General features: G+C 36.8%; 2 protein-coding genes and 1 pseudogene across 2 annotated transcripts in view; 2 read left to right on the forward strand and 1 right to left on the reverse strand.

Moving 5' to 3' along the window:
* On the forward strand, positions 1-3,813 carry LOC136416088 (probable cytochrome P450 4d14). The gene is made up of 8 exons (XM_066401090.1): positions 1-198; positions 894-1,094; positions 1,157-1,336; positions 1,768-1,840; positions 1,898-2,061; positions 2,112-2,227; positions 2,283-2,694; positions 2,750-3,813. Exons 1-8 carry the CDS (start codon positions 18-20, stop codon positions 2,923-2,925), a joined length of 1,503 nt encoding a protein of 500 aa, XP_066257187.1. The 5' UTR covers positions 1-17; the 3' UTR covers positions 2,926-3,813.
* A 1,555-nt stretch (positions 3,814-5,368) lies between these two features.
* LOC136416309 (probable cytochrome P450 4p3) lies at positions 5,369-8,490 on the forward strand (annotated as a pseudogene).
* Positions 8,491-13,317: 4,827 nt separating this feature from the next.
* Positions 13,318-26,847, reverse strand: part of LOC136416020 (protein O-mannosyl-transferase Tmtc2-like) — a 77,540-nt gene continuing 64,010 nt past the window's right edge. The window contains exons 9-12 of the mRNA XM_066400980.1: positions 25,697-25,837; positions 22,018-22,102; positions 16,032-16,210; positions 13,318-15,978 (exon numbers count right to left, since the gene is read on the reverse strand). Of these exons, the coding sequence (XP_066257077.1) occupies positions 15,826-15,978; positions 16,032-16,210; positions 22,018-22,102; positions 25,697-25,837 (558 nt within the window). The 3' untranslated portion in view covers positions 13,318-15,825. The remainder of the gene's footprint in view (positions 15,979-16,031; positions 16,211-22,017; positions 22,103-25,696; positions 25,838-26,847) is intronic.

Genomic DNA, 26,847 nt, shown 5'->3' on the forward strand with positions numbered 1-26,847 from the left:
ACTCAAATAGCTTAAGAATGGTATTATTTGTGGTGAAATGTGTTTTAACATTACTATTCAGTGTAGTGATGTATTATGTTTGGTTGATTGTCACCAAGCCTCGGGTGGTCTGGTTTACGATGTCGCAAAAAGGGTGGTGGATTCCTTTGTTGCCTTTCCTGGGTAACGCCTATACAGCTATATTCACTGGATTAAAAAGTGAGCAAGAGAAGAAAATATCAGACTATTTTAAATCACTCTGTAGACAAGAGGGATTTTAAGTGAAGACAACGAATATCTGGCAAATTCCAGAAAAAGTTCTCGCAAACTCCCGAACTCATTGATACATTTTTAAAACTAGAACTTTTGACTTGATTTTCATACAATTTCTCCTTAATAAAACTGCACAGAAACATTTCGGACACATCAATGATAAGATAGTTTCAAGTGCAAATGACATGTATCGCGCGTAGTTGTTTGTGTTTTTTCCTTTGTTCCATTATTTAATTATAATTGGAAACCAAGTCGTGTACGCAACGTGGCATGACTAGATTTATTTCCTTAATGATCGGTTCCATTAATGCATGATTGAAACACTTTGTATTAAATATTTTTAACGTTCAAATTTTTGAGTAATTAGGCGTCTCGTGTGTCTCTCAAAAACAATCCTCTTCCATTCAGTTGGGCGCATTCGGCAAACCGCTTGGATTTGCTGAATGCGCCCAATGTAATTGAATGAGAATTGCTTGCCGAGCCGCCACAAGACACCTAATTACTTAAGTAATTAATCACCTGAAACCACCCCTTGTGTGCAACCGTTATAATAAAATACTGCAGTGATACCTTTCCCTGCTACCCCTTATTTTATGAATCCTAAATTTGTTTTTTCATACAATCCATACTTCTCTTTACAGTAAACATGCTCTCCACTCTTCTATGGGCAGAGAGGTATGTAGGAATGCCCATAAATTTTTGGTATGGCAGTAAATACCACTACATGAGCAAAAGTGCTGATGATGCTAGAATAGTGCTCAACCATTCAAAGTGTCTGAATAAAGCTGAGCTTTATGGTGATATTCAATATGTCTTTAAAAATTCCATTCTGTTAATTCCAGGTGGGTATGCGTATAGAATTATTATTGGAATGTTTTAGCCATAATGAAAATCACTTCTGTAGGAGAGATATGGAAGGGCAGACGTAGGTACTTGAGGAGCGCCTTCAATACCAACATGATAAATACCTTTATGCCGACTTTCAATCAGCAGAGCTGTGCTCTAATTGATTTGATCAACAAGAAGAAACCTGAAGATGATCACTATAAGTTTTTTAATACTCACGCTTTCATGAGTTTTTTCTGTAAGTAAAATCACCGAGGAGGAAAACTTTAAATTGAAGATTTGAGCAGTGAAAAAGCTGTAATAATGTAATCAGAAATTGTATGTAAGGAAAAGGCATTCTGCGCTTTTTCTGTACAAATGAGTTATGTAGCTCGTCCCGAGTACTTCAATTATTATTTTATGAAATAACCACTTCCCCATCAGCAAATTCACTTAAATATCGGTTTAATAATGGTTGGCTTAACTCACCCTTGATGCGGTCCACCCCTTCATGTGAACAAATAGGTCGACTTTATTATGCGAAATCTGACAGCTACTCCACAGCTTATTGAAATTATCCAGGTTTGATTTCAAGCTTTAATAAGTTTACTGCTTAACGGGCGGCGGCCTGTCAACGTATGTCGCAGTTTACTGCGTCATCTAAACCAGTAATTATTTTGTGAATTTCAGTGACGTCAATTGGCTGGATGGCAGAAGATATTAAAGATAGTGACATAAGTGAGTTTGCGTATTATGTGGATAAGTAAGTTGAATGTAATTAATTCATAAGTATGATGTAAGATGTTTATATTTTTTTTAGAAGTCAAGATGAATTTGTAAAGCTTTTAGCCAATCCCGCAGTTCCGGGTTGGTTGTGGATGCGATCCCCTTTGGGGGCGAAACTAACTTTTAATATAAAGCACATGAAGAGGATTTTGAAAAATATTCTAAAGAAGAAAATGGCGCAGATGGCTAAACACAAAGGTAAATTCTTTTTCATAAAACAAAATTCAGTGGTAAACAATATTTTCCAGAGTATGTGGAAAACACCACAGAGCTACCGCTTGTGGAATTGCTCCTGAATGAGGGATATGAATGCAAAGACAGAGAATCCGATGTTTTCCAGGAATTTACCTTGTTCTCTGCGGCTGTAAGTAGTCATGTAATAATCTAATTACTTACATACTAGATTTCCCAATATTCAGGCGACAGACACAACCGGGCATACCTTGACTTTCATCTTTACTTTACTGGGTATGTTCCCAGATATCCAACAAAATGTGTACGAAGAAGTGATGACTGTAGTAGGAGATAGGGAAATTGACGATGTATTGCTATCAAAATTGATGTATACAGAGGCGGTTATTAATGAGGCGATGAGAATTTTCCCTTCGATTCCTTTAGTAGGGAGATATTGCTCGGAGGATATTGAACTGACAGATAAAATTCTGCCTAAAGGAGCGAATGTCTTCATCAGTATCTTTCATATTCAGAGAAATCCTGAGTATTGGGATAATCCCCTTGAGTTCGATCCTTCCAGATTTTTGCTAGAGAATTCTGGAAAAATCAAGCCAGGGTCTTTCTTGCCATTCTCTACTGGGCCCCGAAATTGCATTGGTGGGATATTAAGTTTGAAATTTGAGTAAAAATGGATCATGTTGGGTGATTTTAGGGCAAAGAATGGCGACAGTTTTGGTCAAAATAACAGTTTCGACTGTGCTGAGACACTTCAAAATTAGCTCCAAGCATAAGGATATAAAGGAGTTTAAGCTGACTTCTTGCATTTCAATGAAAACCAGGAATCACTTAGATTTGCACTTTACTCTCAGGAATGAAAACGAACAGTGAATAGCGCCGTTTTTGTTATTTATATTTTATGTATACATTTTTATAATATAATATGTAGCTCATTCAGCAAAAACCAACAAAAGATTCATAATTAGCTGAATTTTCCACGTGGAAAAAAACTGTTGGTTTTATCCCTTTTTCCACATTTATCTTATGTGTTATAATATGACCATTTGAGGCTAAAAAATTTCATCATGTTAGATGGAAATGAGGGGAGAGTAATTGCCGTTGATTAGTCTGGTGTAACTTCACATTTCAGAATAACAGATGACGAGGAAAAAACTAAAATACAGAGCGGAACAGCAAAAAAGTAGGCATATTAATAATTTCAATATGTTGTCAATATGTTTTTTTCAATTTTCTTCGAGTAGATTTACTAGTCGAGTGATTTTTTATTTATATAGTTATATGTATTTTTTTTTTTAGTTTAAGGTTTTTTTATTGGCAAACTTTCTCAATCTTTATATGAATTTTTATTAATAATTTATAATTTTATAAAATTTTTATTATAATATTATTAATATTATATAATTATATAAAAAAAAGACTATGTAGTTATCGTTCCAGTATTGCTATAATCATGTTTATTGTTAAACTTACTATTTAAATTATAATTTTTTGAATACCGAATAAGAAGGTAACCAGACATTGGAAATAATACAAGTTTATAATGATATTTTAGATTCTTCTTTAACCATATTGGACGAAACAAAATATTTTGACTCATCTCAACCAACCTCAGTGGAACTCATACATCAATGGCGTCTTACCTCATGATTCACATGTTTTTTACATTCCTAAAATGCGGCTTTCGAATGATGTCTTGGTTACAAAAATGATAATTTATTTTTTTAAGTTTCTTCTTAATAGATGACTGGTTAATTATCATTCCAGCTGGAATTATTAATTGTCAATAACAAGAAAGAACAAAAATATTTAATATTGATTTGTAGAATGTTTAATTGCCTACTATCTAGTATAGGGTGGTCTGATTTCTATAAAAGCGAAACGGACGGTGCTTTCTTTGACTACCCTTTGGGAAAACGTTTCTGCGGCGATTGTCACTAGATTGAATGGTAAATAAATTATGATTAACTGACACTATCTAAAATCCCTACGAATAGTAGAGAAATATTGGAAAAAAGGTAAAGTATGTCTGGCAAATTCCAGAAAAAGTTCAGACAAATTCCAGACACATCATTAAAGCCACATCTTTCGGGTCGATTTCCATACAGTTTTTCGTTAATAAAGCTCTCTAACAATCTCCATGGATGCATCAATGATTAATAAATAAATAATGGCATGTATTGACAAATTAACGTACCGAATGTTAGATGACTCGGTTAATTTCCTAAGGGATGTATTCTAATAATGGACGAATCAAAAGCTTTGCGTTCATTACTTAGAACAGGCAATTAATTACCTAAGTAATTAGGAGTTTTGTACCTCACCTAATGTGTTCTGTACCCCCACATGCTGTCTGAATTTGCACATTGTGTGCAACAGCTCTCATAGAGCGTTGCAGCGGTCCGTTTCCTTGAATGCGCCCCTTTATTTTATGAATTCTGAATTTGTTTTTTTCATACAATATGTGACTTTGTTGCACAACATCTATCCTCTCCAGCCTTTTATGTGCAAACAAGTATTTGGGATTTCCAGTAAACTTCTAGTTTGGCAGTAAGTACCACTAGATAAATAAAAGTAATAAGGATGCCAAAATAGTGGTCAAAATAGTGGTCAATCATTCAAAGTGTCGGAATGAAACTGAGCTTTGCAGCGATATTTAGCATACCTTCAATCAATAGCATCTCAAAAACAGACTTCGTTGGAAGTTCCTGTCTCCTTGGAAATATGCTTAAATATTAGCAGATATTTCGATGTCTATTTTTAGAGTTTTTAAAAAACTCCGGCTCATTTCTCAAAGGAATTTTGGACATTTCTGGAAATTGTTTTTTACTTAAACGTAGATGTCATTTTTTAATTCTTCAGATTTTCGAAGATCAAATGCAATCTTTGCAACCTATTTAACAATTTTACCTATCTTTTATGATCTTTTCGGATTTTTTTAAAGTTTAGGGTTTGTGGATTTTCCTCCTCAGTACCCTGTCACAACATATGTTTTTGCGTTCTATAAATTGAATTTGAAGCACGTTTTTTTGTGACCAAAAAATGACCCGAAAAATTACGCAGCAAATATTTTAATTAATAAAACAATTGGAGGGACCTTCAACTCGACAAAATAGTTAAAAGTAATTTAAATTTCAAATTGGTATAACAAAATTCGACAATAGCTTTTATCGATACGTAGGTATAGCAACGATAACGTTTTCAATTGCAGTTAAATCTGCCCTAATTATAGACTTGAATATTATTTTATTCAATTGTTGGTTGGTGGCTACCAGGTACAGGGTATAGGTATGTATTCGGTTCTCATGGAACCAAAATGGGCGGTGGGTGCCTTTGTTATTCTTTGTGGATAACATCTATGTTGCCATTTTCACTGGATTGAAAGGTGAGCAAACGAAGAAAAATTCACGCTATTTTAAGTCCCTCTGAATACAGAGCCTTAAAATAGCCTCAATTTTTCTCCTTTATTAAAGCGGTCGCCCTTTGCGTACAATCGCTTTATTAAAGCACTGCTGCGTTGCTTTTCCCTGAATACGTCCACTTATTTTATGAATCCTAAAGTAGAATTTTTCCATACAATACAGGAACTGTCGTTTTAGTAAACATCATCCGCACTGTTCGATTGGCAGAGGGGTATGTGGGACTGCCAATAAATTTGTGGTACGGCAATAAGTACCATTACATAAGCAACAATGCTGATGATGCCGGAATGGTACCCAGCCATCCAAAGTGCGTGGATAACTCTGAGACTTACAGTCATTTTCAATATTAAAAAAAAATTTCATTCCATTGATTCCTGGTGAGTATGCGTTTAGAATTATTATTGGAATGTTCTAACCATAAAGAAAATCACTTTTTTGGGGGAGAAATAGAGGAGCAGACTTAAGTTCTTGAGGAGCGCCTGCAATATCAACATGATAAATACCTTTATCTCGCCAATCAACCAGCAGAGCTGTGCTCTAATTGATTTAATCAAGAAGAAGAAACTCGGAGATGATCACTATAAGTTTTTTAATACTCAAGCTTTCATGAGTTTTTTCTGTAAGTAAAATCACCGAGAAGGAAAACTTTAAATTGATGATTTAAGTAGTAGTAATAAGCAGCAAGCTATAATAGTGTAATGAGAAAATTTATTTTATGAAAAAAAGATTTTCTCTCCATCCAAATGGGTTACGTAACTTCTTCTTTTTGAGTGTACCAATTATTATTTTATAAAATAATAATACAAATAATGTACAGAGTGCGCCAACTAAAGCGAAGCAGAGTTGTTTTCTCGATTGGTGAAGATGTTATGCAAAACTCCTCGGACACGTAACTTTAATACGGAGGGGGAAGGTTTTTTATTAGAAATTGACGGTGATTTCTTTCACCGTCTAGACAGAGAAAGAACCACCCTCAAAATTTTAAATGGCGAGAGGGGTTGAGTTATACCTCAAATTAAAGATTTTTTCAAGTGCTTTATAATGATACCAAAATTTCTTGCTTTGAAACAACTATGAAAAATAAATCGTTTATTTCTGTATAGACGCTACTATGGTACATAAAGCACAAAAGCATCTAGTAAATTAATTGTTCAAAATGCTGCCCGTTAACTTCCTGACAGTGCAATAAGTTTGCTTTAAAACACTGTCGCATTTTCTGGAGTACTTCGGGGCATATTCATTGACAATGCGTTCTCGCAATACTTTTAAGGTATCTGGAGGGGTGACATAAATTTTGGATTTGAGAGGACGCCATTAAAAGAAATCTAATGGGTTCAAATCTGGAGACCTGTGGACCATTCAGTCGCACCCCTTCTACCGATCCAATGACCAAGGAAATTTTCAGGAAAAAATTGCCGAACCGCGAATGAATAATGCAGTGGTGAACCATCATGATGGAATATTAAAAGATTGTCTGAATAATTCCGATTATTTTCCATACGATCTGCTGAGGATAAGCGAAATCTTCCAACAATCACAGCGAAAGAGTCGAATATTTTCCAGTCCTTTTTCTTGTCTTCCGCAGCTATAAGTAGTCATGTAATAATCCAATTAGTTACATACTAGATTTCTCAATATTCAGGCAACAGATGCAACTGGGCATATCTTGAATTTCATCTTTGCTGAGCATGTTCCCAGATATTCAATAAAAAGCGTACGAAGAAGTAATGAGTGTAGCAGGAGATAGAGAAATTGACCTTATGGTATCAAAATTGGTGTATATTGAGGCGATTATTAATGAGGCCATGAAAATCCTTCCTTCAGTCCTTTTAGTGGGGAGATATTGTTTTGACGATATCCAACGACTTTTTTTGACGATATCCAAATGGAAGATAAAATTGTGCCTGAAGGAGCGAATATCTCCAACAGTGTCTTTCACATTCAGAGAAATCCCGAGTATTGGGATAACCCTCGTACGTTCGACCCTTCCAAGTTCTTACCGGAGAACTCTACAAAAATCAAACTAGGATCTTTCTTGCCATTTTCTTTTAGGCTCAGGAGTCGTATCGATGGGGTGTTCGGTTTTAGATGTGAGTAAAAATAGATCATTTTGTGGCTTTTAGGTCAAAGAATGGGAACAGTTTTACTAAAAGTTGCAGGCGCTACTGTACTGAGACACTTCAAAATTACTCCCAAACATGCAAATGTAAATAAGTTGATTCATTCACATTTCAACGAAAACCAGGAATCATTTGGATTTGCACTTTGTTCCCAGGTCTCAACATGGATAGTGAAGAAAGAGGGATATTTTCATATTTACACACTTTAATGAAATTTTTAGCTTTTGTATATTTTTATGGTGTAAAGGGAGAATATGTAGCCATGGGTATTCAAGCCAAACAAGCAAAAGTTTCATCATTAGGTAAATTTCCCATGTGGCACAAAAGTGTTTGTTTTTTCCCCTTTTCCGCATTTATCTCATGTGTTATAATACCTCTATTTAAGGCTCAAAAATATGACCATATTAGATTGAAATGAGAGAAGAATTATTGTTGTTGATAGGGTGACAAGGAAAAACCGAAAATACAAAGCTGAAGGGCAAAAAAAGATACACACATTAACGCTGGAGTGCGTTTACGAGCTGCCTCGCCATGTCGCTTGGGAAATTCCACTAATGTACTCCTCTTTTAATACCCAGCTCAGGCAGGAAGAAAATGAGAGTCCTGTTTATTCCATAGGGGGCAATTGGGAGCTAAGTAGGAAACCTGGCATTTATAGGATATTTAAAACCTTGATAATGATTATTTGCATCTCAATCAGAGCGGGCAAATTGGGTTAGAAATACTTAATGCTCTCAACGGGACGACTCTCCTAGGTCATAAATTTTAAGCGAAATTTGAATTGTTCATGGAGAGATATACCAGAATGGTCACAGTCAGCTAGTGCTACTGGAATATGGATAAATTTGGGGTGAAGTGTAGGTACATTCCTTTTCCCCTTTAGTAAAGTTGCAGATTCTCTTTAACTTGAATGTAAAAAAATCACATTACTGCCTAGTAAGTTTTCTCTTTACACGCAGTTCTGTATTTATCCTGAAAGTTTTCCACCACTGGTCTAATCATATACTACCAGCCTGCTAGTCCTACTTTCAGATTTTCAGTAATAACATGACGTAAAAAGGATACTTATTACCCACATTTCTATTTTAAGACAAAGGGGAATGTTATCGAGGGCAGATATGTCTGCTTCAGGTCAAACCATCCTAGAGTTCAGACCTGTTATTATAAACGTAATTTGTCAGAAAACAGACCCAATTCATTGCTTAGAGGCTCTAAGTAAATACCGCAATTCAGTGCTCATTACGCATCTATTTTCAAACTAATCAACGTGAATATTCTTGAGGTGATTGAGGACACTTGAGCAAACAACGAGCCGAAGTTCATTAGTTTACAAAGCCTGTTGGGACAGGTACAATTCTTCAAATAATTTTTTGTGAATTTCTTTACTTTCAGGCTATCGCACACCTGCATTTTAATCCGAATCCAGGTAAATATTGTTAAGGTTATTGAGGAGTTCCTGTTTACTAGATAGCATGCGAACATATAGTAAAAACCAAACAAAAGTCTTGCACGTCATCAAAGTTCTATGTCGCGCTGCCCTACGCTGTTGCCAGACTTCCGAACAAATCCTTGAGGCGATATACATATAATTTGTTTCAGGACAGTCAGTCGCAAGATTTAATAAAAAAACCGTTTTAATTATTTACAACACAAAACCTTCTAATGAAAGGAAAATCTAAGAGCAAAAATAGACACAATCACTGGTATTATAAGATAATCTCACAAAATAATCATCACATAAACACACATAGTTTTGCGATTGACGGCAACCCTGTCGGGTTAAAATTTTTCCAGTGGTCCTGTTTACATCTCAGTGGAATTATCGAATTTTAGCTAAATGACGTCACATCAAAATTTCTGACCATATTTTATTATATTTATGTTTATATTTTATTTATATTTTATTATATATGTACCTACATGACCATGTTCATTATATTTTTAATAATTAATACGTTTTACCTTCGAATAATAATGATAACTAAATAAGTTAGACATATATTGCTTCCGAAATAAACATAACCAATGTGGCCATTTTGTTTCGTCACAGATGACGTGCGAGACCTTTAGTTTGCTGTTAACTATACCAAGAATCAGACCAACATTCATTAGAATCTAAAGCCGGTGGCGGTACGTACAATTAAAAAAAAAACTTTAAGAAAATTGTAGAACTCTCTGAATCAATTGATGACAGTGACTTCAGCTAGTTTTTTTAATGGAAAAGCGATGTTTGAGAGCCGAGAGTTTCACATTTATTTTCTCAAAAAAGCAGTGTCGCACTGACGAATTTTAAACGAGTTGGAAACCGCGTAAAAATGAGATTTTAACGTAAAAAGTTCGTAAAACTCTCTGAGTCGATCGCCTCGAGAAGCACAAGCTTTCGAGTCTATCTCCATACAAAGATACTGATATAGAGAATTTTCTAGTTTATGACTTTAAAAGACAGGTCGTAAATTGTAATAGGAGTTTGAATGGTTGGCTCATTGAGAAACGTGCCACTTTGGTAGCAATTGCTCACTGGCGCTTGAATATGCATGAATTTGGGATAAAATGGAGGAATACAAATATTTCCTTTCCTCCCTCAAAAAAGGGATATTTACTATATCTGTCGCATTTGGTTCTCCATAGACTCTAAAACCCATTTTGTCTAGATTTACTTCAATCAAAATCCGGAAAGTTTTATGCCCCCGAGGCGTCAGTTCGACACACACCCCGAAAGTGAAAAATGATGTTCGCCAGTTCCTTGTGCCAAATAAAGTTTCATTTTTAAAACTACTTTTAAGTTTATGTTTAGCACATTTTACTTGTGAGAAGTGGAGACGATGCGAAACGACACGGTCTCGGTTTGGCAATTTATATCACACTCTTGTTTTTGGCAATCTTTAAATCGAAAAGCTCCTTTTGGGGACAAAAAGCTGAGTCAATACCCATCTTACTTTGCAAAATGTGTACATGGCCTCCCTCTCTCCACCCTTTAAATTAAATTAAGAAACTTTTTTGCCACTTCCCACGACGTTTGAGAGTGCAACTCGGTAAGAACTTCATAAACTTCATAATTCCAAAACTTCCAGCTAACCCAAGTGGAGTTCAGAGTGTATAATAATACGCAAGACTGCAAACATGGACGTAGAATACTGATGTTTAAACACTTTATTATATACCAACTTTCCTTGATAGTAATTACTTTGGAACTCTCTTTGTCTCTGTAAGCCAAAGGTAAGTTAAACTGTGAGGTGTGAGGAAATGAGGGTCGTAGAGAGGAAAGCTCTAAATAGGGACGCCAATGGATATTAATCATAATGCAGAACAGTTGTAAAATTTTGTTTTGTAATGTTAGAAACATCGCTTAAGTTGGAGAGTTTAGTTTTGAACCACTTTCGCAGGAACAGACCTTACCGCCTCGGATGAAGTTTTGCTGAATTTGGAAACCGAAATTTTAAGTAGTTAAAAGGGAATTTTAGTCTTAAGTCTGCAGAGAAAGGTTTGTTTCGAATTAAGAAATAGGAAATAAAACCGCGCTGAAATGTTTCGAAAATGTGGTGCAGATATCATTATTCCACATTTGCGACCTGCAAAAATTATAAAATATTATTGGCTACGGCTCTATAAGAATTTTATTTTGTGTTTGCAAACACTCGTACATGACAAGGGCTATTATTCCTTCCAGAGTTCGTCATTCACGCTCGATTGCAATTGTTTCTTAGAAAATTCACATCTAAATTCTTTAATTCGCACTATCACTAGGCCTCCATTATAAATATTAAATCTCTCAAAAAAAGTCTAAATCTCTCTTATTAATACAATGACCGAAGAAGTTTATATCGAAATCTTCTTATATGCAAATAGATATTCGGGAATATCCCTCAGAAATAATGAGTCAATTCTGACTTTCAAAATTCAATCTTGCCTTAATCCACATTTTTTCTTCCTATTTCCCTATTAAGATTTTTCTCCGCTCACAATTTTTAATTTCCCTTGAACCCCACTTTTCGCCCTTTTTTAATTTGCATCCACTTCTTCCAACTCATAAACCTCAAACATTTTACTTACTAGCTTTGTTTCTCACTTGGAGCTTAATCTGCAATTATTGATTCTGTCAGTAATTACTTGATACCACTTTCAAAATTTGGGCCTCAATATCTCAGAAATCAGGCGAGTAATTGAGAGATTTTAGGCTTGTGCAAATCTGATTGTAAAACTTCTTCTATTTATGAATAAATGCAAGCAAGGAGAGAACTTCGAGAGGCAAAAACTCGAAAAACTGTTTGAAGTTGGGAGACATGAAGCACTCAGGTGAAGGAAACTTAATGAGAATAAAAATTAAAGCATTATGAGCCCCCAAGGAAGTGTGAAAGGCCTTTGGGAATAAAAAAGCTTTAGAGAGTGGAAAGCTTTGAAGGATGTGGGAAGAGCTTTTGAGACTCAATGAATGGAAATGCTGAAAATGATAATAAGAAATCAGGTACTTTTAAGATGCGAAGTGAGGAAGAACTGTGAGTCAAGACGCTTATTAGCATTGGAAAATATTTTCAGCAATCTTCAGATTTTCACAAGAGTTTCTTTTACAGTTTTCCTCACTCTGAATCCTTGAACTTGTTTCCCGTTTTCTCCACTTTTCATTTCATACCCCCTAAAAATTCCTCTTTCCTTAATCCATCAAACTAGATAAGATTTCCTCACATGTTCTCAGCACCGAGTGCTTTCTTCTGTGTGAATGATGAAATTTTAAATTTGCATAACAATTCTACGCCCTTTTTAAATTTAATGACATTGCCCACAACTCCGTAGATTTGTCTTACCTGATCTGGATGGGAGAGACTTGATTTAAATTTCCACCCAATTTAATGCTTAAGGCTCAATTTCCTCACCCCTGCTCTGGATAAAATCCTGGAAACTTCCAGTATATCCAAAGCAATTCTTCAGCAATTCCGAGGATTCCAGCCTGCAGGAAATTCTCAAAAATAACACTCACTCTCGGCACGGCGAAAATTTAAGTAATTGCGTCCATTATTTTCTTGTCCGCAGTTTAATTAAATACACCCCCGTGCAAGTAGATGGATGCGTTTAATCTATTTTAATATACTGAGCTTGCTTTTCTAATTTAAAATAATTTCACCTGGTTTCCGCAACGACCTTCATCCACTAATTCCGCACTCCCGATTCTGTCCTGAGGGAAACGTACCCATTTATAATTATGGTTATACTGTTCCCGATATACGACACGCCATATATCAACTTGAACCACATATAGTCAGCATGGGATTTCCAACGAATAACGTAATATAGGGAGCCGGGAAATATAGTTGAAGGCCTTTATGTGTGATGGAATTAAAATATTACCCCTCTACGTGCTACAATGGGGTCGAATAAAGAAGAGCTAATTTCGTAATTAATATTGCTACAGGGGTTGTCAAAATGTTTCTTAACATTCGGGAAGGAGATAAAATTGAGTCCTAAAGCCTCAACATGGTGCAGTGATTTAAACCCCTTCGATCCGGGACTTAAAGGACATTTTCTTCAGATATCGCCGGCTTAAATTTACTTGCAAAGTCCCGAAATACATTCTGGAGCCAATCCAATAAAGATTTGTGGTCGCCGTTAAGACCCGCAATTATTTTTATATCAAAGTTGTGTTTTATAGTTGGACTTTATTTTATGTTTCCTGAGATTTACAGCGATGGAGAGATTTGTGTCTCCTTCTCAGGGAAATAAAACACTGGGAATACACAAAATAGGATAAGCTTTATTTTACACTTAAAGTCAATGCACGTGTTATAATATCTCCCATAGAAAGCTAATAATGGAATAAATTACTGATTCGAAGCTCCTATCCGAAAAATCCCAAAACTGTTGTAAAAACGCCCTAATAATTATACGCTACGTTATTGACAAAAGTTGAAGGTTTCACAAGTTTTTACAAGAATTTCGAATGATCATAATTTATGAAAAAGCTCTTTATTAAATGTGTCAAGCTGGACCAGATCCAACCCGAAACGCACGATATATTATAATTTATAAAACATTATTATTATACACCTATCAATCGATATGTGACAATTTTCAATGCAATCAAATAATCTCTCATCTGTTATGTATTTACATAGTTTATCACCAATTCCAGATCGATAATCTACACGTTATAGAACCATAATAACGCCCTTGAAGTTACTGAAGAAGGTTCTCAAGAAACTGAATTACACGTAACTGAAGGAAGACGTTAATCGTATAACTTCAAGAACGTATATTAACCGAAAATTTTACATTGTTATCACCATAGATCGTTCTTAATATTGTCTTTGTTGACCATTGCTATAACACGGTCGCATTTGGTATTTTTTGAGAAGTGCTTTAAAAACCTATTTTAGGACTAGTCTAGCAGGCTTTCGTCCTCAACGCCGTTAGAGCCAGCATTAAATATCTGTTAGCTTTTTCGACATTTTTAGTGTGGGGAAGGACAAGAGGAAGTACTCAAGAGGAGGCATTTAGAAATTCTATCAAATAAATGGCGAATCCCCGCTTGACTGTTAAAGAGAGCTTTGATAATCCGTATGTACTTTATTCGGAAATTGCGGATTAGAACGCTGGAAAAGAAGTAGTGCGAGGTACTTGAGAGCTCAGAATGGAGAACCCGTAAAGGAGATCGCTGAGGAACTGAAAGAAACATCAAAATTTCATTCTCAAGGTTTCCCCAAAATGCCTCCTCACTGTTATTCTTCTATTCTATCTTCTGATGTTCTCTTAGCTATTGCAATTTTTCCATTGTTTGAATGTTTCTCTCTCTTTCCTCCGAGATAAAAGTCTCTTAAGAAGGGAAAAAATGCGAAAATTCCCAGCATGAGGGCCGAAAGCATTGGAATTCTTCATAGAAAACTCATTAAATTGGTACTCCCAAAACCAAGTTAAGAATTACCGATCACGATGCCTTCGAAACGAATAAACTAACCTTAGGAAGCGTCTTGGAAGCTTCTGATGGATTCGTTTTAGTCTTCGTGCTGAATTTCTAGTCTTAAAACCAGATCGAGTGTCTTGGAAATGTCCAGAAGTCATTGAAACGATTTATGGTTTCTAAAGAAGTTATTACGTGTCCAGTCTCCTTGGAATATCGATGATGAGATATCGGTGAAATTAAGCCTCCAGAAAAAATCAGCAATTGGATGGCTAAAAGTCCCTTAAGAGTAACTAAAAGCCCCATGATTTTATTCATTTAGCGAAGCTCAATTTTTCTTAGAAGTATTACAGATTCTGATAGATTCAGGCTTCTTTTCCCCCAGAGCGAGGTATTACATTTGAATTATTTCTGTTTTTGGATACATCCAGAAAAACCTTTCGTCCAGCTGTTATGAGCTCAGGAATATCATGATGGACATGATCAGAACCGAGAAACCTTTCATTCTGTCCTCCAATTTCATTTTCAAATTGCAACTCACGGTACTCTCCAGCACGATAGTAAAATCCCAAACCAGTGTGATTATATTCAAAAATAGATTTAGAGGCATTTTCCCTCTGGATTTGAATTTTTGACCTTTTCAACACTCTATGGTTAAAAGGTGGATTAACCTGGAATCAGCATTAGTTTTCCCCTTTCTGCCTTGTTGATGGTCAGTTTATGTCACGTTCTCAATGCTGCTCAATGCTCTTTCAGGCTCCAATTTTTAAATACTTACCTTAAACCAACATTATAACATTTTAGGCGATTTTCCGAATAAAGCACTTACCTGAGAAAAAGTCTAAACTGAACGTCGTTCTCATAGGCCAAAATCAAATTTGCAATATTAACAATCTAGCTCTAGAAATTAGAAAAATCTTCATATAGAGGGCGCAACTTTAGAAAAATGCCTTAAACAACAGTCTTACGTCACTATATTATTTATTTATAAAAAATATCTGAAGTTAATTTTCCTAGCTACTTGGGTGTGGCAGCAAATTTTTGAAGCTGCAGTCAATGTGCACCTGCGCATCAAGTCACTTTGGCACAAGCGCAGGTACATTATCACTGTCAGATTTGATTCCCTCTCTCTCTCTCTCTCTCTCTCTCTCTCACACACACACACGCTCCCTTTTTTTCTCTCTTTTTATCTCCTTTAAATGAACTGCGGCAAAGTTGTTTTACTACTGAGTCTACTTTGCTCGTCATTGCTGCGATAGCCATCTAAGATAACATATTCAGCCGACACCCGTTCGCCTGTACTTTTGTTTATCACATAACCCCGATGGTTAACTATCCCCTAGGGTCAAGTCATAATTCCGTACAACCTGTGCAGATTTGTTAAGGTCGTCTCGTCATCCGGTTGTAACCTCAGCGCTTTTCTGTAGCTGCGCTCAGCTTCCTTGTACTTTCCGTTCAGATGTAGCATTGCTCCAAGGTTTGTGTGTCCTCGAGGGTCCTGAAAAATGTAAAATTCGCTGAAACAGTGGGGGAGCCATTTTGGAATCTTACCGAAGGCCTCATCTTCACAGATTTGCGGTACCATCTTTCTGCAGCCTCCTGCCTTCCAGCTTTTCGCATAGCAGTAGCCGCAGCTACGGCCAGTTCGAAGTCTTCGGGAAGAAGTTCAGCCGCTCTTTCGTACATGTTGGATGCTTCGTTGTAGCGTTGGTTGATTACAAGGAAAGCTCCTGAAAAGGGGAGAAGGGTTTTGTTCTAGTTCGGAATGACTCCAATCTAAAGCATATGTGTTTTCTTAAATAACTGAAGAGTAAAAAACCCTGGATTAAAATTCTCTCTTCTCAGAGCTTTATGACTCAGTGTCTTTGGAATTTAGCTTATATCAGAGCTCCCCCACGAAAACCCCAATTGTAAGCTTTTTTGAAGGAACTGAGTCAGAGAATTTCCAAAAATACTCCTTGGGGAGTCAGCTGCAATTTAAAGAGACTCCACCTTGTGACTTTGACTCAGTTCCTTTGGAATTCGCCTGCCACTAAGCTCCGTGCTTTTCCTCCAAAACAAGTTATATTGCGCTGAAAGAACTAATTCAGAAACCTGAGGAAGAAGGTGTCGGTTATTCAGTTAAGTTCTGAGGTGTCTTCTTTTTCTCATAGACAAGAAAAAGTCAATATCTCGGTCCAATATTAGACATTCTATAAATTTGAGAAGTTTCAGTAGGTAAATCACAATTCCAACATTTCACCCGCTTGTCACATTAGTTTGAAATATTGCCCCAGTATTATTTAACCTATGTTCCATGTCGGTTTCGAAGCCGTACGTAGAATACGTAATTTTATTCCAAGTGAAAAGCTCGATCATTCTCGAGACAGAAATTTGTCGTCTGTCGAACCAGCGGTGCAATATCAGTATATCACGTCGCCTTCCCTTATGTAGATTTGATATTTCGATGATGGCAAATGAAATTTTACGGCACAGCTTTCGCCACCAGTGCCTCATTTTCCCACTTTCCGCACACATCTCCTCTCCACCCTATAACTCTTCATAACGGCAGCCAGAAGTCGGAAAATATATCTTGTATTAGCCTAATGAAAACGTATTTTGCCGCATCTCTTTATCAAATTTTATAGAGGCAGCTTATTGTTTTATGAGCTTTCCTACTGTAGGAAACATTTTTGAGGACTCTAATTGAAGCTCGCATAGCAGACCCCTTCTGGCCCGAAAACCTTTTGTTATTAAATTACTTCCAGGCACCTTAAACTAGCCGCAATTTGCCTAAATTTATTATTTATTGGGGGTATGGGGGAATTAAATCAGGGGCTTGATACCCCTATAAAATCTCCTTACATGTATAGGGGGTTTTAACTTTATTCTGCCATTCCCTCAGTTCAGATAAAACCTGCATGTTCCCGCTAATATTTACGAGTGGAATTGTGGGTCTAAAATGTGGTAATAAAATCTAATAAAGGTCCTTTCGTTCTCGATAAGGAACTCGAAAATCTACTAACTTTCCCCCCCGAATACGAGTTGATGACGTTAATTGCGAAGGACCGACATTGGGCTTAAATCAATAACAGGACCCCGCTGGTGGAAATCCTTTATTATTAAATTATTCCGAGACACCTTAGCCTGGGTCCAATTTACCTAAATTTAGCATGAAACCGGATCCCAGAAAATTAAGCAAGCAACACGATACTGACTACGAATTGTCTTCGCACGCAATCGACAATTTGTCCTTCGCATCCAGAATTCTGGATGAAACTGCCACAAAATTGCAGCTCCGCCAGAAGTCCGCTACATATAGAAATTTACAGCACATTGCAAATGAAGAATTCCACGGAAAGTTTGTACAATTATTTTCGTTCTTTTTGGATTTTGTTCCACTTCAATGTATTATAATTTGGTTCGAAACCAATTTCGAAAATTTAAGTGCCACTGAGGCCCTCTAAGTGGAAGTTATAGGACCTAAAATCCTTGAAAATTGACTCATTTTGTTCTTTGCTCCATTTGAGAAAATTTTCATTACACTGTATCTTTCAGGATTAAATCGCATTACTGTCTCTCTTTTCCCGTTTGTAAAGAATATCTACAAGTGCAGGTTCTCATTTCTAAATGGAGGCTCTAAATGGGAGTTACGAGACCTTAAAGCCTGGATACAGTCTCGTTTCCTTCTTGCCTTATTTCAAATAATCATTTTGCTCACGCTGTATCTTTCAGGATTAAATCCCGGCGTTGTATCTTTTTCTTGGTTTCTAGAGATTTATTTAGCACACAAATCCTCAAAATTTTAATTCAATTGAAGCCCCCAAAAATGAGATACCGAATTCCAAAGATTCGAAATTCTTTCATTTTCCTTTCGCCCAACTTGAAACAGTTATCGCGCTCACTGCATCTTTCAGGATTAAATTGCAGAATAAGTTTTCTCTCAGTTTCTTTGGGGTTGTAAAAAAATTTCTAATTACTGATACCGCATATTCAGACATTGAAAATTTTTCATTCGAAACTAGTCTCAACTTAAAGTGTTAAAATACTCGACTTAAATCCCGATTCTGTCCTCACTAAACTCCCCGCTTGAGCCTCAACAGTTTAATTGCATCGTTTCCAAAATCAATACTTGAAGTAGTGTTATTAAATTACAAGGAGACAACTTAGACTTTATTGCATTTATCCAAATTCGACATGAAAGCAGTTTCAGGTAATTAAATATAGAGCACGATATGGTTTCAAATTCGCTTTGAACACGCGAGCTAAATTTTCATATTGCTTTCAACGGAGTAAACACACAAATTGTGTAAGTGGAAAGATTAATCATTCGACCTGGAATTCGAGGAAAATTAAATACGCAAAAGAGATATTTCTAAAGTCAATTAACTTCTTTGGAATTTCTGCCTTTGATGACTTCACCATTATGTCAATAAAATTTCTTTCGTGTACCTCCCTAGAAAATTTTGCCCCAACACCGAGAAACAATCCATATTTTAGTGCCACGTTTCAGTAATTATTTATTCATTAGTTGCTGACTAGGGGTTCCTATTAATTTCGACCTAATGCTTCGATATACTAAACATTGTCAAAGTAAATAATGGTGCGTGTGTCTTGGCACTTTGCTGGGCCGTAATGACACGCAATTGCCCAGTTGACTGATTACGAAACAGCGTGGTAACAAATAATATAACACCAAAAAGGTGAAAGTGACAAAATAATAACGATTACGTTCTTTTATGTGCAAGAACTGCGAACATAATAATATGGCACCTTTTTATTTATTGTTGTGTCCAATTAGGTTCAGAGGGATGTCGGCCAGGAGTTTTCGAACAAAATTCCAGCTTTTATGCTGCCATTCTGGAGGCCAAATATAAAATCTCTATAGTTGAACTGATATGGCAATACGTGCGGAGAGATGTCATCCCCTTTATTGCCCTTGGAATGGAGGCGGAAGTGACCTGAATAAGATTGCAGAAAAATTCCTTCACACATTTTAGCAAGTAATTTCTTAACACTAATGAGAGAAAAAAACCTCGTAAGTTAATGATGTTCTTCAGAAGCGATATCTCTTACAATTTATTATCAAACTGTTTTAAAGCGAATATTAATAATTAAGGGCGCCATAATGAATTCGTCGACTCACGAGAGAGCACAATAAACATAATTAAAAGGGAATATCAAACAAAACTTAAACAAGTAATTATTTGTTGCACGAGTTTCAGCTAGGGCTTTGTGTTATTTTTAGTAGGTAATCAATCAAGCAGGTAATAATTTGGCTTAATTGAACAAACACCATTTCGGGCACGAAGCTTTGTTTGCTCTGCTTCGGTATTAATACAAAATAATTTTAATTAAAAGAAAATGCTCGACAATTTCGAAGATTCTCTTTCTGTAAGTGCCGAAGAAGTAACTTGAATTTGCACATTCTCAACAGTTTCTTAATCCCACTTTAATATAGGCATTAACGCGTATTAAAAAATTAATTAAACGAGAGACAGAAAATCCTTTTTTAATAAAATCCCTTAACGGCCTTTTAAAGTGGGTTTTGCGGCGCTGGGTCTCCCTTATAAAACCTAATAAACCTCATCAACTCGTACCTTTCCTAATGAAATATTTTTCAGATTTCCCCAGGCGAGTCCATTACGTTTAAAATCGTCTCTCTCTGTCTTCCTGTCCTGTGCAATCGCTCATCAGAATAATTTCAGCACGTTGTCACGAACTGCTCTCGTTTTGTTCTTGTCTTTTTCCAACGGATATTATATTAGAGAAACATTTATATTTCGCATAAAGCGAAATAAAACACTCTTTGCTTTGCCTCTAATGCCAAACGAGCCACCAAACGCTGAGCCAACATACGAGAACCAAAGGCCTGCCCTGTACTAATTTACATAACTTGAGTCTGGTATTTGTAAAGGGCTAGAGGAAAGGTTTTCCCTTCTGCCTCGGCATGTCTCTAGTTTGCTAGAATGACTGCCGCAGCATCCTTTCATGTTGCAGCTATTTAACGGGAATGCGTTTAATCCATCCAGGATTTGTTTCACTGGATTACTCGAGTTTCATTTCAATGCCTTTCCAGGGGTGTTCGAGGAGGTGAACGTATCAACATGTCAGGCTAGTTTTTGAATTATAGGTGCTTAAATATCACCTTAATAATAGAAAGCTGTTAGGCTGATTTAGGATACAAGTTCGTCATGAGAATTCATGTAGTTGCTCCCTGCCAAAGTGATAACTGGATGAAAACTGACTGAGTAAGTCTAAGTGTATTTTATATCCTGAAATGTCTCAATGTTCCTTTCGCAACGGATGACGTAAGGAATTTTCGAATTGCTGTCAGAAGAAAATCTGTTTGTTCATCTGCAAGGCGAGTGATAACTCTGCAGCACCTACACATAGAGCTGCGTGAAATTGTCATATCAAACGGGTTGACAACACTGGACAGAAGAATTCTTTAATTTTTTCTTTCCTATAACGAACAGAATTTGTTCCCTTATCTAGAACGAGAGCGATAATTCTGCAACAAGGACAAACAGAGCTGCGGCGTTAACGACAATTGACAGAGTAGGTCCAAGTATATTTCACTCTAAAATTTGACAACATTACTTTGACAACATTTGACATGAGAAATTCTCGAATTCTTCCTATTTGAGAGGGGTTTAAAACTATTCTTCTATCCGAAATAGAGCGACATCGTTGATGAGAGCTAACAGAGCAGGGGTAGCTCTATTTCATCCTAAAATATGACAATACTCTACATGAGAAACCTTCAATTCGTGTTATGCAAAAACGAATGAAATTTTGTATCTAGATTGAGAACTGCAACACTAGAGAAATGGTAAATAGAGCTAAGCTGCAAATGCAACTTGGCAGGCTCTCTCCTAGTTTATATAAGGAAAACACTAAGCACATCAAATAAGTGTTGAATGTCAAAATATCTATAATCCACCCCTGCAAGGAGTTTTCAGAATGTTTAACTTTTTAAGTTCCCAACTCTTCAATTACAGCTCTAAAAACACAATGAAACTCGTATATTATTAACACACTCAAAATTCCGAAAATTTCAACTTGATGTCGCCCAGACCGCTCAAAACTTCGCAATTAATTATGAAAACGATATACCAAACATTTTCAACTTTTAAGTCTTTTGCGTGGCAGGTTCGCGTGTTGGAGCGGATGAAATAATTTAAACATGAACAAGCAGGTTGATTACATGACGATTATAAGTTGATTATTGTATTAGGAGCCCTGGCGGTGTTATATTTTTCCTTTTACGGCCTCCATCAATTTTAATTAAGCCTGTAACTTGGCCCATGATATGTTAACCAGAAAAAAAAGGAGAGCCCAAGGAAAATTAGATTGTTGTGAATCATTAGAGGGTGATAGAATCGAGCGAAGATTCATTACCTAGCAAGGGGTGTTATCTACCACCTGGGGATAAAGAAAAAGGAAACCGCACCATGGGGTTGTAAAGTACAACAAAGATTAATGGCCTTGATGCACATTAAACTATGAAATATCACGATAATCGAAAAAATTTTCTGATTTACTGGGTACGTACCATAATGGTGGTAGACGCTTGGGTCGTTCGGGGCCAGTCTCTGGGCTCTGCGAAACCACTGCTCCGCTTCAACGGACCGACTAACCTGGAAAAAACAATGTTGTTTTCATAAATAAATTTCCATTCGACCATGATCATTATCGCCACGATCATACATAATACTTAAAACTGGTCGTATCATTTTCATGGCAGTTTTAGCTTTTATTCCAAGCTTAATTGAGCCGCAAAAAAAGCCAAAAGGCTGAAATTGTGATTATTTTATGTCTATTTTGATAGGACAATTTTAGAGGATTAATTTGGCACTGAAAACAGTGCGGAAAGTGTACTATTAGGCAGGGCCTGTGAGTGATGTATGCACATACATGAGGGATAAGGGTAGATCCGCGTCATGTGATTTCAGCCCCTCCATATGAAATATTTAGTCGTTTTTCTATTGTAAAAAGAGAAAAGTAAAGTCTGATGTTTCCACTTGCACAAAACGTATTTTTTCCACGAATTAGTCAACGCTTAATTGATAATTAATTGGTAATTAGTAGTTAATTATTAATTCGTGAATTTTCAAAGGACAATCATGAAGGATTTATTTGAACAGCGAAGAAAATGTAGTATATGTTAAAAACAGAAAAACGGAAGTCTACCATTTGCAAGTAACATAAAATGCATTTTTTCCTAGTAAATACATGTTGGCTAATATTTATTAATACTTAATTAATGAATGCTTTCATAACTCGCATATCGCCCGAAACAAATTTTTTACGAATGTTTGGTCAAACAAATAATAATTGGAATGTATGTACATTAAATTTAATATCCATATATTTCAATATCCCGATTTCAAGCTCGATAATGTTTGTTTTGTCGAATTTTATGATGATTTCGCTAAAGCCCTCTATATTAGTTAAGTGCTCATTCCATTTGAGAGTTAATTATATTGAATACGAATTATGAGACTGCATTATTAATATAAAACTTCATGAGTTAATATTTTACAACCTCGAATTCCAACGAATTCGAAATTAATTTGCAACAATGGAAATAAAAATAAATTCTCTATGTGAGGAAAACTAATTTCGTTGTTGTGTTTTTGGCGACCCAAACAGGGCCGAGATGCCATTTCCCGTTATCGCAAGACAAATAATAAAATTTCCCCAGTAAATGGACCTCGAACGAGAATTTTCTTTTGATTCGCTCAACAAGAAAACAAGCGACTACTAATTTAATTATAATGCTATTTTTTTCCGCTGTTTTCATTAGTTCGTTTTTGTTCTAAATTCGTTATTAATTTGAAGCTGCGCCAGCTCCTGCCCCATTAATCATTGTGTATTTTTCTCTATTATGCCCTTGATTGATGCATTTGTATTAGGATAATATATTGCTGAAGATACAGACCTTTCGGATATAAAGAGGAAATAAAATGGCTGGAATATATTGTGTAATATTTCATCTTGATTGAAACGTTTATGTATTCAGCAAAATATTTTTCTTGGCCGGGGCTTTCGTTTGTTTTCCTATTTCGAGGTATCTTTAAAATAATCCCCATTAGGGACACCGAACTAAATCCCTTCAAATCTGCAAAAAGGGCCGAAAGAGATAAAGGGCTTTACGTGTACATTTTAACCTCTACAGCCTAACCTGACGGCATTAAGCCTAATGGGCTCTCGCATTCTAGTTTGCATAAAGTAAAGACCTAATTACAAAAATGAAAGAAGCCCTAATGCCAACAAACAGCAAAAATCCCTCTTTTAGGACGTGGTTCATGCTGCATCATACCGCCTTGGATACTCATGAATATTCACAACGGAAAATGAGAAAGGGTACACAATACAAAGCTTTTCGTAAATTTAACGCATTTTTAATAGCCTCCTTTTCCTAATTGAGGTGCTAATTTATTTGGATTAGAGGATCTTATTTGCATGGGCTTGGCCTTATTTATGAGAGCCTTGAAATTTTACGCAAAATAATTTAAGACGGCTAAGTGAGCAAGACAAAGGCCTTTTAGGCCTCGGTTTCGCCGAGATAAAAGTTTAAACCTAAAAGTTGAAATTACAATAGCGCTGCATTTTTTTTTCGCAATTTTGACTATATTGGCAGTTTTACAGTTCTCCCTCAAGCATTTATATGGTTTTCAAGGATTTACTCCCACGGGAGTTTCCACAGCATTGTTTCGGGAAGATCCATGAATTTGCTCCGTGCAAAAAACGTGGATCCACATTGTAAAGGGGGGCTCAAAATTAATGCTCTTCCTGTGAGACACAAAAGCTGTCTAGAGTGCGTTTGGTTAACTAGAATATCCTGAATGTAAATGCGCCGACAGACAATTAAATTTCCTTTAAAACGATGCATCATGTTCCCATACCTAAACCGTTTTATTTCGCAAATAAATTCAGTGTTGCGTTATGGCCTCCTCGCATGGGAACGTTTCGGCGTTTTTGCCGAAGGCGACGATGGGCCGCGTTAATGCTCGAAAAAAGCTCCAGTACTTACGGGGCTTCAAGGGGGCGTGACGCACCACACCTTGTGGTACCGTGCGCACTTATGGACCAACCTAAAAATGTCGATAAATCGTGATATTTCGCAAATAAATGTAGGTTTTTGCGTGGCTTCAATAATGCATGGGCTCGCTTAAGCGTTTTTGCCGAAGGTGGCCGTGAGAGGCGCTGGCGAATGTAAACAAACAAACGTGAGACATATCCGCGTCATATCGAAGATCTCTCGGCCGAGCCGTTATTGGCGAAGGTGGCTGTGGAACGCAACGCCTGGTGTAAACAAACAATTGGGAATCGTTTATGCATCGTACCGAAGGTCCTCGGGTCAGGCTAAAAACGTTGATCGAGCCGAGATTTTCGTATTTACCAAGAAAAGTACAGTGGCTCGCGTTCAGGCCAGTGGCGCGGATAACACATTCAGCTTTCTCACGATTTTGCAGAACAAATGCGTTATCCCGCATTCTTATGCAGCAATCTGCTTCTTTCCTTTATTTTACTTGGCAATGGGGCCTCGCACGCAAGTAGGGTGGAATTGCACATTATTCTCAGTTAAAATTAACTGACAACTGCATCCTTCGCTACAGGGATTTTCACAGACGAATTAACGTTGGTAAGTAGTATGTTTGCTCTCTAGCGCCAAATGCTGGGTTATGCCATTGCTTCTCGGCATGAAAAGCCAGTACCACCTCCGATACGTTTAATGGAGCCCCTTGCTCGCTATTTCTTTTTGATCGCGTTGGCTTAACAACTTCTACATCTATCTTTAGCAGTTTTCGAAATAAGGCCCTGAGGCAACTTGTCTTACAACGTGATTTGCATGCGCAAAAAGCAGCAATTTTGCGAATTGTCTCAGAAAGATCCCCATAATTTTAAATGTGAATTTATCGCGCCCAAAACCCCCTAGGAGCAATTTTCAGCCAGTAAAAAAACATTATGAAATTCACTCCCAATTTACAAGACAAAAAATAACTGAAACGTCCTGTAGAATGAAAATAGGAAATTGTCTTAAGACAAATTGAGCTGGATGGCGCTACTCTTTTATCCGCCAGCCTGCTCTGCCCATCTGCTCCATTGTTGCAGGGCCGCCCTGTAAAATTTGGCGAAAAATTTCCCTCATTTCGTCTTTTCCACGTTGTTTTTCTGACCCCTGGAATAACTAATTTGTTACTCACACTAACGAAATTGTTACTTACATTCTTAGCAAGCAACTTTCCATAGGTAATATGGGCCGGGACGTGGTCTGGCTCAGCTTCGAGGGCGGCCCTATACCATTTCTCAGCCTCTTCATCCTGCTGCAATTTGGCGAGTGTCTCTCCGAGGATGTTGTAAATCTTCTACAATAAAATAGGCGTTTTTTGATATTGGATTTCACTGCGAAATTAGTACATACAACACTCTAACCACTTTCAGTCTGAAATAACTTCAAAAATAGAGCGAAACTGTTTATTTAGTCCAACGAAACTGCCTCATTTTTCTCAAATCCAATTTGCACTTAATTTCAATTCAATTGCAGCGCCATTCACCGCTATCCGAATCTATGTCTGTAGCTTGGATCGAAAAATTTGGTTTGAATCGACACTGAAATTTTATTGCAATTTATCCCTGGTCTCTAAATTTGTGTTAATCTCGGAACTTTAGTAGTAAGATGATATCGAGGCTTCGAGGTAGTTAGCACACTTTCCAAAACAACAAAAAGTAATAGAGGTCCTTATCGGGGAAATTGGCTGGGATATCTTCCTCTCCCAGTTAGTTTTCTGTCTGGATAACAAGCTTCCATGTCCGCCAGAGAGTCCCATAAACCGAAAGTTGATTAGCCTTAGATAAAACTTTATTTAGCGAAAAGAATGGCTATCGTGGTGGCACAAATAAACGAAATATGTTTTCCGACATGTTGAACGCTACTAGAAAACAAAGGGGCTGAAGTACGATAAATCATACGTTACTGACGTACAAAATAGAATGCCACTGTGCCTCTCTGACAATGAAGTCGGCGGCAGCAGAGATTTTTATTGTTTCTCCGTAAATATATGCACTGCGGATGTTATTTTGGACAAAAAATAACTGCCCTACATTCATGTTCCCAACGGGGAATGGCTGATGTTTAAAATGATACGTCTGCTTTTATAGGCAGGGTGATGAGGGTCAGGAGTTACGAAACTTCCATTCGGGTCGCAGTTTGGAAGCCCGACGATTACGGTTAAAAAAACCGTAACCGTCACGTTACTTGAGGCGCGATGAGCTTTCTCAACGCGAATAATTAACACGTTCGTATGAGTAAACTTGGAAATATGAATTCGAAATTAAAAGCAACAAGGTTTGCTGAGCTGCGAGGCCAACGAGAAAA

This window comes from Euwallacea similis, chromosome 22 (assembly GCF_039881205.1).
Source record: "Euwallacea similis isolate ESF13 chromosome 22, ESF131.1, whole genome shotgun sequence".
Lineage (NCBI taxonomy): Eukaryota > Metazoa > Arthropoda > Insecta > Coleoptera > Curculionidae > Euwallacea > Euwallacea similis.

Excerpts from the sequence above, each read along its gene's own strand:
- LOC136416088 (XM_066401090.1), top strand. The coding sequence starts at position 18 with ATGGTATTATTTGTGGTGAAATGTGTTTTAACATTACTATTCAGTGTA. Across the intron at positions 1,841-1,897 it reads TTTGCGTATTATGTGGATAA|AAGTCAAGATGAATTTGTAA; the intron begins GTAAGTTGAATG and ends TATTTTTTTTAG. Across the intron at positions 2,228-2,282 it reads TTACCTTGTTCTCTGCGGCT|GCGACAGACACAACCGGGCA; the intron begins GTAAGTAGTCAT and ends CCCAATATTCAG.